Below are 12319 nucleotides of genomic sequence, written 5' to 3'. Positions count from 1 at the left end.
GCTTGAAATGCAGCTAGTTTGAATTGAGACGGGCTGTCAGTGTAAAATACACACCACGTTTCAAAGATTATGAAAATAAGAATGTCAAACATCTTACTAATAATTCTTATATTGATTACGTGTTGAATAATGTTTTGGATATGTTGGATTAACTAAAATACATTATGAAAGCTAATTCCACCTACTGCTTTTTACTCTTTTCAGCGTGGTCACTAGAAAATTCTAAATTCCATACATGGCTTGCAATTGTGGCTCATGTTTTATTTCTGTTGGGCAGCACAGGCCTTGTGGGAGCTGAGTTGGAAAACACTGATTTACCAATTCGTTATTTATTAGTGTCTATTTAAGAGATATGTGGTCCCTGCCTTGAGGGCTTCAGAGAGGATGGAGAAGGGGACAGATAGGCCAACGTGAAAGTAAAATTTACTGTGAGAAATGTTTGAAGTGGTCCATATTCCAGGACTCTGGGGGCCTGAAAATAAATCAGGGAAGACTTCACAGAAGAGGTGACTTCAGTGTTAAACATTATAGGATGCGTAGGAGTTTGCCAAACAGAAAAAGGAGAGGAGGGGCACTCCAGGCTCAGGGAACTACATGTGCAAAAGCCAACAGGTAGGCAACTACACGGGGTATTCTGGGCATACAGGAAGTGAATTGTGGCCCCCAAACAGATTGTTGGTGGAAGTGGCCAGAGATGGAGCCAGACTGCATAGGGCCTTGAATTTAAACCCAGTAAAATTTATAACCAGGTACAGGGCTGAGGCTCAGGAAAGACTCTTAAGCAGGAGGTGGGGGTCCAGGTGTGAGCGATCTCACCTACCCATCTCCCTCCAAACTCTTAAAGGACCAGACCAGACCTGGTTTGAATGTGAAAAATAAACTATTTTATTTCAGTGTTTGCTCCTTGCGGTCCAGAAGCGCATCTGCTGCCTGCTTGGAACCTAAAAGCTTTTATAAAACTGTAGAGAAGTACGGCTCTATGGATAGAGAAAATCTACATGTTGATTCATGGTGTGACTCTTCCCTGTGCAAAGCAGAAAGTTTAAATGCAACAGCGTGATTCTCTCCAAGCCCTTCTCCAGGATTTGGAGGGCCCTGGAGGCTGTGACCTCACATCCAATAGAAAACCCCCACTTCTTCCAGCCTGAGGGAGGCCCACTCATGTAGAAAGAGCTGGAGGTAAAATCAAAGCTGACAACTCATGGGCTCCCCAGCTTCCTCAGGGGCAGGGGCTGTGTTTGGGGGCCCTAGACCTGCAAAGAAGGGGCAGCTGGGTGCCAGCCTTGTTGGTTAGTGGCCAGCACTGGCAGCGAAGGCTCTTGGGAAGCCTAGGCATTGCAGCGGGCAGGCTCATGGGTAGGGCGGGGGTGTCCAGGACTCTTCTCCCCTAGAACTAGGATCTGAAGGGTGGTACCCAGGCACAGGAGGGGACCAGGACACGCCTGGGGACAGAAGGTGGTCACAGTCATGGTTTCACTCTCAGAAACATCCTGGGCCCGTGCGCTAAGGCTTTGTGGAGCAGGAACGGACCTTGTGGTTATTTCTACAAGGCTGTGCCATACAAAAGCATTGCAAGCACGGAGCGGAGGGGACCCCTGGAGATGAGCTGGTTTAATCCCTCCTCTGACCAAGGAGGAAACCGAGGCCTGGAGAGGGGAAGGCAGTGCCTGGCCAGACATGGGGCCTGAACCCAGCCCAGGGCTCTGACTCCCAGTTCCCCAGTTCCCTCCCCACCTTCTTGTCTCAACTGAGCCTTTTTTGCTTTTTTTTTTATCAGGTCCCAGATAGCCTCTCTGACAGTCTCAGGTCGGGCTACGGTTATCAGTGGAGCAGTGGACTCAGAGTCAGAGGCCCTGACTCTGTTCTTGGGCCTTCACATTACCCAGCCTTGCTAATAATCACGAGGCCACTGGTGCGGAGGGGGCCGCCTCCCCTCTCCAAGCCTCAGTATCCTCATCCTGGAAGCAGCTCCCACAAGAGTTTCCCATGGTGATTAAATTTGTTGGCGGCCCCATGAGCCCCAGCAGGTGTAGAAGGCACCCAGCACATAGTAGGTGCTTCACAATGGTGAGGTTGAGGGGAAGGGCTATTAAGCTGGGGCTGCTGGGATGTGGAGGGGACCTTGGGCCTATCACTGTCCCCACCCAGCTCTGGCTGTCCCAAGGGCCCCTGGGGCTGGGTACAGTCAGGGGAAGAGGTATAGGATGCAGTCTAGGGAGCTGGATTCCCTGATCCAGCCAAGGGGCACGCTACCCCTTTTTGGCCACTTTAAGGGGCTATGGAGTAGATCAAACAATATGGCGGGTGGCCAATGGCTTTCCAAAGGGCATCTGGGCAGGATAGGGAATGTGGGTCTTTCCTCTCTCACCCCAGCCCCAGTCAGCCCAGGTCAGGGCTCCCACTGTTTCTGGCACACAGCATTCCTCACAGCTAAGGGGGTGGGTGGGGACCCACAGGCTCAGGGGGCTTAGATGGGCCAGGAGCACATTCAATCCCTAAGAGCCCCCACAGGCTGCTCACCTTGCTCTGGGGTCTGGGGCCTAAGAAGGGACATATGTTGCTCATTAGCGTGGGATAAAGATTGGGATCAAGGTGGGTGCTCTCAGCAGGCTGACGTGGGGCTGGGCACAGGGGTCCCTTAGGCGGGGCCAATGATCACATTCCGGAAGCCCTTCACAGCCTTCAGCTTGTCGCTCTCGAAGTCCACCACCAGCTTGTGGCGGCCCACGTGGAGCGGCAGCAGGTCCACTCTCACCTTGACTTCCTCCCCTGGCTCCACGGGGTCTGGGCTGCAGTGAGAGAGCGGGTGGTGAGCGAAGGGGCCCAAGGCCTGGTTCCCCCCTGCTGGGTTCAGCCAGGAAGGCGCACAGCTTCGAGGCCCAGCACGGTGTCTCCATGAATCCGAGCTAATGCTGACCATCACCAATGCGCCTCATTCTCGGCCCTCTGCGGGGCCTGGACAATCTGCCCTCCTAGAGGGTACAGTGCGTGTGCACACGTGAGTCTGTGTGCATAAAAGCGGATGGTGCATTTGAGGGTATGAGTGAGTGTGCTCAGGTAGCCATGTGTGTGAAAATCCACTGAGCTTTACACAGGTGATCTGTGCTTTTTACTGTATATAACATATCACAGTAAAGTCAAAAATAAGTGTGTGCTCGGATGTATGTGTGCAGCTAGGTATCTATGAGGAAACACCTGCACATGTGTGGACATTCGGAGGGCAGATGTCTGTCTATGTGAGGATGCAGGTGAGCGCCTAGTGATGGGTGATGTCGCTGTGGAGGTCTGTGCAGATCTGGGCATGGGTGGTGTCAGCACTGAGAGAGGATGTGACGGTGGGAACTCTGGCCCCAGGGTGTCTGGGAGGGACACTGGGTGCAGGTGTGTGTGGGAGATGAGAGGAGTTGGTCTTGGTCAGGGCTTGGGGCCTAAGGACAGTCCCTACCCCCACTGGCATCTGCCCTCTTCCCCTGCCCGAAGCTAGAGCGGCCAGCACTTACATCTCCACCGTCTTCTGCTCCTCGGTCAGGCCGGCCCCCTCCACAGTGAAGATGCAGCCTGCCAGGGACACAGTGAGCGGGTTCCGCAGGGACACCTCAGCCACCAGCTTGCGTTTCTGTTTGGGCTCCCCAAGGATCTGGAAGAGGGCATGGGGCAGATGTCAGGGGCAGGTGGGATCCAGGCTGGGCCGTCTGTATTTGAGGCAATTTGGCCCAATGTTTGCTAAACAAAGCTGTACTCAGCTCTGCCACGATCACCCGACCTCTGTGCCTCAGTTTCTTCATCTGGAAAACACTGATTGTGTCACCTGCCCAGGTCTCCTGCATGGAGCAGCAGTGAGGCTCCACGTGACCCAGGGGATGTCCAAAGTGCCTCCCTCGTCCCAGCACCTGGGGGGGAAAGATCACAGGCTTTTGAGCCCGGCTGATCTCTGCCCATTCCTCATTGTGTGACCTGGGGAAGTTACTCCCCACTCTGCTCACCTTGGTTTCTTCATGGAGAGAAATGCCGGGCTGAGGGTTCGTGGGAGGATTCACTGAGCTAATATGTACGAGCTTCCATATCTATTAACCCCATATTACAGATGAATAAACTGAGGCACAGAGAGGCAAAGTCACCTGCCCAGGGCTGCCCTGGTACAAATTCAGGCAGTGAGACTCTAGGCTGTGCCCTTCATGCCCCCACCCCTCCCTGCCCCACCAGTGCCCAGTGCCTGGGGGCTCCAGCCATAGTAGCATAGCATTTTAAGGATTCATGATTCTAAGATCCCCAAATTCCACGACCCTATCACTCTGGGATTTTTCGATTCACTCCTAGAGGCTACCAGTTCCCAGTTCTTTAGGCTGGTTCATGATGCTTTTCTTTGATGAGGCTCGGATTTGAGGATCATTAAGGCACCAGAAGTCTGGAGCTTGCAGGGATGCAGGTGTGGGGGGTGGTGGGGATCTGCCCTCTCCCCAGCGCTGAGCTGCCCTCGGACCCTGCCCCTTGCCCAGCCTGTCCTTACCCGGATCTTGATCTCTGGATTCTCCAGGTAGAGGTCCCTCTCCGCCAGCAGGTAGCTGTTGGCAGCTGGCTCCACGAGCAGGCCCCGCACCTTGATGAGGTTGGACTCCGTGAGGCAGTCACAGTACTTCTCATAGAGGATGCGAAGAGGAATGCTCTTCTCTGCAGGGGGAGAAAGGAGGGCGCCCACAATGCAGAATCACCCCTCCACCTCTCCTCTTGCAACTCCAACAGGCACAGAGAGGGGAAGGAATGTGCCTGAGGTCACACAGCGGAGGAATGGCTGGGTGGATCCCAGAACTCCCAACTGTGTCCAGGGAGGAGCTGGAGAGTGGACGCAGAACAGTGGGTAGAGGACGCACTTGGGCTCCCACAGACCTGGGTTCTAATCCTGCCTTTGCCTCTTCTGACCCTGCGCCAGCCACCCCACCTCCCAGGTCCTGGATGTTTGGATCTGTGTGGCACAGGCGCACATAAGGCTGTGAGAGGATTCGCTGAGCGAGTGTCCCGGAACAGCCTGGTGCGCGCAGGACCCAGGGTGTGTGAGCTGCGCAGACTCTTCATCCTGGGGAGCATTGGAGCCGACATCTGCTCCTGCACCTGGCCCTGCACCTCACACGGCGGTCTCCAACTTCACCTTCATGACAACCCTAAAAGTCTTGTACTTGTATTACCACCCAACTTACAGATGAGAAAACTGAGGCTCAGGCAGGTGAAATAGCATTGTCACACAGCTGCTATGGGCTGTGCAGGCATCTGAGCTAATAATCCAGATCATAGAGGCCAACAGCATGACCCACACTCACTAAAGAATGCCTCTCAGGGACAGAAGGTCACTTCCCTCCACGAGGCTCGTAAGAGTGTACCCACTGCACAGATGAAGAATCACCTCTGCCAGTAAGTGCTCAGATTGGGAGACTTGGCCTCTGGCCCTGCCTGGCCACTCACCGGCTGTGTGAGCCAGGGGAGATGACCTCCCCTTTCTGTTCCCGAGATTTTACCACCTGCTGGACAGAGCTAAGACCAAGGGTCACTGCAGAGCACAAGCTGCGCAGTGATGAGGGGACAAGGAAGAGGCTGGCAGGACCGAACCCACCACCAAAGGGTGGTTTTACCCCCATGTTTCTGAAAAGAGCACTGAGGCTGCAGGGCCTAAGCCGTTTAGCATTTTAAGGATTCATGTAGTTCAGCATTTACGGAAACAGACTGGGGGTCTGTTTGTAGGAGGCAGGAAGGAACAGTACATAAATACAAGTAGCTGTGTGCAGTGGCTCATGCCTGTAATCCCAGCACTTCGGGAGGCTGAGGCAGGAGGATTGTTTGAGCCCAGGGGTTTGAGGCCAGCTTGGGCAACAGAGTGAGACCCTGTCTCAAGAAGAAGAAAAAAAAGAAGAAAATACAAGCAAAATCATGCATATTCAATTCTGGCCAGATACAGTGATGTGCTGTGGACTGAATTTCAGGCCCGCGCCTACTGCTGAAGAGGGAGATTGGCAAGCCTTAGGATGCCAGAGGCAAATTAGCACCCTCGGAGACTCCCCCCAGGAGGTCGCCTGAAGGACTGATTGAGACCCGAGGAGACAGTCAGTTTCTCACTGTGGGATTCAAAGTTCAGGCTTTGACCGTGAACACCGGTGGTTTGAATCCCCCTCTTTGGAAAACGCTGCCCTGGCCTACCCAGCCCTTTGACTTTTCATTCCCCGGGGTGATCTGCTCCAACCTCCGATCAGATGACATAAGCTAGGGAAGAAAACTAAACTTTTGTGCCAAAAAGGACAAAATAAAGTGAGAATTAGCAGGTCAGGACCTGGTGGTGCAGAGTGGAAACTCTAGCTCAGCAGGAAAGAAGGAAAACATTGTCCTCCAGGAGCTTGGAGGATGTGGCCCAACTGTTGACTCTTCTTGGAGGTGGAGGCCAGGGCAGGGCCGGACCTTTGAAAGTCTCTGTCCACAGGCCATGGCCTTGGCCTTGGGCCAGATGCTAGAGGAAACGTGTGTGGTCGGGTCTCAATCGTTCCTCAGACAATTCGCCCTGTTCTAGAAGGTTACTCTGGGGACAGTCACAGAGGCCACATTGGCTACATTTATATGACCCACCTGGAGGAATGAGGGAGGAGAGAGCATGCAAGTGGGAGGCAGGAAGGGGAAGAGAGAGAGGCAGCAGAAAAAGGAGGCAGGGGGTGGGGGCAACTGGATTCCTTTCAGCTGTCCAGGGCCTGGCTTCCTGTCCACCAGCACATGGAAATTCCCCAGATCTTATCATCAAAGAATAACAAGCAACTCAACCACGGTATGGGGGCTTGGAGGGAACCCATCCCAGCTCGAGCTTAGCTGCAAGGAGGTTCGGACAGGGCGTCTTGGACCAGCCCCACTTTTCAGCCAGTGCCCAACGCCCAGGACCTCTGCCCTTCCCTTCCCTTCCCTTCCTTCCCCCTCCCTGGAGGCTATGCCTCCAGTGAGTCTCCAGCAGGAGGGACCCCCTCTGTGGTGAGCACATTCCTGGGAGGATGAGAAAAGCCAGCCAGCATGCGTGGCTGATGCCACCGCAGAACAATGCTCTGAGTGTCCTGGTGGTGTCTGGGAGGCGAGGGCTGACTCCACAGAGGCCTGGGGGGAAGTGATTTTGGTGCGTCTGGCCCAGGCCTGGAGTTCACCTCATGCCACTCGTTCTAGGAGACCTTCTCCCCTTGGAGCAGCTCTGAGCACGAGAAGGAGCTGGTGGGTATGCATCCAGTGTCAAGCCTGAGACTTCACCACTGCTCAGTATGTCCATGTAACAAAACTGCAGTGTGCCTCCTAAATGTATACAGACGCACACGTACACACACACGCTCGTGCGCGTGCGCACACATGCACAAAGAACAGGGCTGGAGGGGGCTCTTAAAAGAAGAACCCACCTTCCCCTTTAAGCAAACGGGGAACCCGTAGCCTGGAATGGAGGAGAGGAAGACCCAGGAGCCCACAGCCAGGCAGCAGATGGCAGGAACTAGAACTTGGGTGTTCTTTTGTCCTGAACCCCCACACACCTGTAGAGATGGATCCTGTCCTGGACTCCTGGGGCCTGGATAAGAGGCGAGGGCTGGGTCCTTTCTATACCACCGAGGCGTCAGGGACACAAGAACCCCCAAGCCCAGGGCTGACACCATTGCCTGGCACAGCAGGTGTTCAGGAAAGGTCCACGGCTTCTCACCTCCCCACGCTTCTTTGCGCTCATGGTCAGGGAGGAGTGAGGGTCCCGCCACGTGCTGGCGCCACTGTGTACTTTCCAGATACCTCCTGAACACACGTCCTCTCCCTCAGTCCTCACGGCCTGGGGCGCATCAGGTGGGCATGCCATCGCCCTGTGTAACAGGCGAGTGTGACCTAAGGCTCAGAGAGCACATTCACCACACCCAGGGTGGTGCATTCAGAGGGCAGCAGAGCCGAGATTCAGAGCCTGGCCTTGTTGGCTTCAGAAAATGTCTTTCAACAGCTTCAGTGTTGGGCTCTGCCCTGGTGCCAAGAAGCTCTGCCCTCTGAGGGCCTGGCCCCTGCTGAGAGCTCTGCCCAGGGCCTGACAGTGGGTGTGCCCAGGGGGTGCAGTTCCAGGAGTGCCCACAGTGGGCCCAAGACAGAAAAACCAGGAGGCAGCAAGTGTCAACATTGCAGGCGCCCCGCTCACAACACAGACCTGCTTTCTAGGAGGGCAAAAGCTGTGCCCCAGACGCCAGCCTGTGGGCGCCAAGGGTCCAGGCCTGGTCACAGAGGAGAGGGACGATCGCTGATTTGACAGGCAGGAGTCCAGGGAGAGGAGATGGGAAACACACTCTAAACACAAGCCATGCCCCACCAGGGGGCTCTCCAGCATCTCCAGGTGTGGCCACACTGAATCCAGGCTTGAGTGCCTACTGTGTGAACACTCTCCTACCCTCAATGGTCCCGCACTGTGGATCGTGACCCCCAGGAGCCCCATGGGGACGCTGAGGTGCAGGGGGGTAGCTATTTGGTCCAGTGACACAGTGAGACACTGCCTTACTTGGTCCCGCTGCCCCGTGGAGGATGGCCAGTGCCTCACTCCACAGCTCCCAAGTCCTCTCCTAGCCTGAAGATCCCTCTGCCCGCCTCACACCTGCAGGGCTCCAAATGGCAGAAGGGGGGATGGGGCTGCTGGGTTGTTGGGGAGAGCGGTTGTGGGTGGAGCCCTGGGCTGGATTCCTGGGCTATGTGACCTCAGTGAGCACCGCTCCTCTGAGGGCCTCAGGCTTATTTTTAGAAAGATAATCAGACACAGTGACAAAGCCAGACAGTGAAAGGGACCCAGGGGACAACCACTGTGCAGGCCTCTGCACGGGCAGCCTGGTGACAAAGGCTTGGCCCAGGGCCGAGTTGGGTGGTCTCATGATACCATTTCACAGCGAAGGGGATTTGCCTAACAGGGCGACTAGACTGGCGCCGGGGACACTGGAGAGGGACAATCAAGTCCAGGAAGAAAGCACTTCTCCTTGCAGAGGCCTGGATGCTCCCGCCTACGGCTCGCTGAGCTGCTCTGCCCAACACAGCAGCCTCTGGCCGCATGTGGCTCTCTAACTTTAAACAAAATTAAAACTTTAGTTTTGGCGGGGTGCGGTGGCTCAGGCCTGTAGTCCCAGCACTTTGGTAGATCACTTGAGGCTGGGAATCGTGACCAGCCTGGCCAGCATAGTGAAACCCCATCTCTACTCAAAATACAATAATTAGCCGGCATGGTGGTGTGTGCCTGTAATCCCAGCTACTCAGGAGGCGGAGGTTGCAGTGAGCCAAGATCGTGCCACTGCACTCCAGCCTGGGCGACAGAGCAAGACCCCATCTCAAAAACAAACAAACAAACAAAAACTAGTTCTGCAGTTGCACCAGCCACTTTTCAAGCGCGTAGTGGCCACGCGGAGCCCGTGGCCGCCACGCTGGACAGGCAGCGCAGGCGCAGAGCATCTCCATCGCTGCAAGTGCAGCAGGCGCTGCCCAGGGCGCTGGTCTAGAGCCTTTGCTCTGAGACTGAGAGCAATCAGAGGTGCAGGAGAGGTTCTCAAAGGGCACGTGGGGACAGGCTGTTGAGGGACGAGGGGCTGGAGACAGAGGACTTGACTGGGAGAGGGCAGCAGTCAAGGTCTGTGAAAGCAGTCAGGGGTCACAGGACATGAGGTGAAACCAAACAGGACAGCTGCTGAGAGGACAGGCTCAGATCTCAGGCCCGTCACTCCCCAACTGTGTGATTTTTTTTTTTTTTTTGAGACAGAGTCTCGCTGTTGCCCAGGCTGGAGTGCAATGGCGTAATGTCGGCTCACTGCAATCTCTGCCTTACGGGTTCCAGCGATTCTCCTGCCTCAGCCTCCTGAGCAGCTGGGATTACAGGTATGCACCACCATGCCCAGCTGATTTTTGTACTTTTAGTAGAGACAGGGTTTCACCATGTTGGCCAGGCTGGTCTTGGACTCCTGACCTCGTGATACGCCCGCCTTGGCCTCCCAAAGTGCTGGGATTATAGTCGTGACCCACCGCATCCGGCCCTGTGTGATCTTAAGAAAATTACTTAACCTCTCTGTGCCTCTGACTCCTCATCTGGAAAACCATGATAAAATCCAACCCTCACTCTCGCTTAAGTGGGTTGATATTTATAAAGTGCTTAGGACAGGGCCAGCCGCAGAGTCAGCACACATGTAGGTGTCTGTGGAGTGAAATCACACGCGCTAAGCGGTCAGGTCACTACCTAGCGTGTTGTCAGTTGGCAGTCAACAAATGCTCCAGGAACACAGGGCCTTACCAGAGAAGGGCTCCAGGGTGAGGTTGAGGAGGTCCTTGGTGCCACACTCAGGCCCCAAGACCCCGTTGTAGCTGACAGTGCGAGCACAGAGCAGGAGGCGGCAGGCATGCTCCTCTGCGGTGTTGTTCGTGATGTGGGCAAAGACATCAAAGTCACTGCCCATGTTCATGCTCTGGCCCACGCGGATCCGCATGGCCATCCCCACCTCCTCCTTCTCAGCCAGTTTGTTCAGGTGGTTGGCCCTTGTGAAGGCCTCCCTCTCCTCTGAGGACCCTGTAGGAGTTGGGAAGACAGCCTCAATAATAGCTGGAGTAGATCATAGGAAGGGGGCTTGGACAGGGCAAGCTGGCTTCGCAGAGCCCTGATAACTCAGGGCAGCCCTGAAGGAGCCCCTTCTCTACACTTCTGGGCCAAGAGGAGAACACAGTATTTTATTTATTTTCCACTAGCGAACTCCTATACATCCCTCAAGACCCAGCCCCAAATGACCTTCCTCCAGGAAGCCCTCTCTGACCGCTCCTTCCCCTGTGTTGTTTTCTGTTTCAAACTTACCTTCTTAAGCTGCTCGAGGGCTAAGGCTGTGATTTCCTTATCCTTATGTCATATCCAGTGCCTACAACAGTGCTTGGTGCATACTAGGCATGAATACAGTACAACCTTTCTTACCTCCAAGCATTTGCACAGGGATTACTTGTACCGGAAATTCTTTCCCTTCCTGTCTCTGATTGTTCCCTTCCTTATAGATTCCATTTATCTCTCTCCTATGTGCCTTTGATTTTTCCTCCCAGTGTTCTTGGGTGCATTTCTGTTTCTTTAGTGCATATCTAAAGCTCTAGGCTTCCAGGGATGGGGAGGGCATCCTTTCCTTCTGTTTTATCCCTTTCAGCTAGAGCATGGTCAGGTGGCCCTGCAAAGTCAGCGAGGGTCAGGCCAAGGCAGGAACTGTGGTTTCTTAATCCCCTCTGTGAGCCCTGCTGTGCTTGGTAGTTGCTTAGAAATTACATATATATCATATTGAATTGGCTGTTGAATGTGCTCAAATTTAATTTTTAAAAATCAAACAAGTCCTTTCCCCTGCAACTGATTTAACATTAGCAGCAGAAAGATGGCTCATCCTCATGTCTGATTGAACACTCATGACATTAATTTTGGGTTTATTTTGGCCCACTTCTCTTCCCATCCACCTTCGTGTTCACTTTCCCAGCTGTATGTCAAATGCTGTAAAAATAAACACTGCAAAATTCGAGGAACCTCTTCTCTGTGGCCTCTCTGGACTTTCAAAACCCTCTAGTACAAATACATCATAACTGAAAAGTGTGGAATTGCCCACCTATGGTTATAGGTCCCGCTGCTGATAAATACTGTTAATATGCAACCTAATAACGCAGACATTCTTCATTTTTCTAAGATGCGTGCCTCTTCTCTATAATATTTATCCTCTGAAGTTTTGTTAAGAATCAAATCAACCAGCCAGGTGTGGCAGCTCAGCCTGTAATCCCAGCACTTTGGGAGGCTGAGGTGGGCAGATTGCTTGAGCCTAGGAGTTTGAGACCAGCCTTAGCAACATATTGAGACCTTGTCTCTACAAAAAATACAAACAAAAAAAATTAGCTGAGCATAATGGTACATGCATGTAGTCCCAGCTACTAAGGAGGCTGAGGTGTGAGGATCACAGGAGTCTAGGAGGCAGAGGTTGAAGTGAACTGAGATTGTGCCACTGCACTCCAGCCTGGGTGACAGAGTAAGATCCTGTCTCAAAAAAAAAAAAAAAAAAAAAAAGGCGCGGTGGCTCATGCTTGTAATCCCAGCACTTTGGGAGGCTGAGACGGGTGCATCACCTGAGGTTGGGAGTTCAAGACCAGCCTAACCAACATGGAGAAACCCCGTCTCTACAAAAAATACAAAATTTCCGGGCGTGGTGGTGCATGCCTTTGATCCCAGCTACTCGGGAGGCTGAGGCAGGAGAATCGCTTGAACTGGGGAGGCGGAGGTTGCAGTGAACCGAGATTGTGCCATTGCACTCCAGCCTAAGCAACA

At 53.8% G+C, this 12319-nt stretch overlaps 1 protein-coding gene across 1 annotated transcript in view; it reads right to left on the bottom strand.

The window, feature by feature from the left end:
• Nucleotides 1–861: 861 nt before the first annotated feature.
• The window catches only part of TGM2 (transglutaminase 2), a 38037-nt gene continuing 26579 nt past the window's right edge, over nucleotides 862–12319 (bottom strand). The window contains exons 10-13 of the mRNA XM_017512163.2: nucleotides 10283–10555; nucleotides 4508–4668; nucleotides 3501–3637; nucleotides 862–2789 (exon numbers count right to left, since the gene is read on the bottom strand). Of these exons, the coding sequence (XP_017367652.1) occupies nucleotides 2639–2789; nucleotides 3501–3637; nucleotides 4508–4668; nucleotides 10283–10555 (722 nt within the window). The 3' untranslated portion in view covers nucleotides 862–2638. The remainder of the gene's footprint in view (nucleotides 2790–3500; nucleotides 3638–4507; nucleotides 4669–10282; nucleotides 10556–12319) is intronic.

This window comes from Cebus imitator, unplaced genomic scaffold, assembly GCF_001604975.1.
Source record: "Cebus imitator isolate Cc_AM_T3 unplaced genomic scaffold, Cebus_imitator-1.0 Scaffold18, whole genome shotgun sequence".
NCBI lineage: Eukaryota > Metazoa > Chordata > Mammalia > Primates > Cebidae > Cebus > Cebus imitator.
Note: the sequence above shows the minus strand (reverse complement) of the source record. Positions and strands in the feature narration are given on the sequence as shown.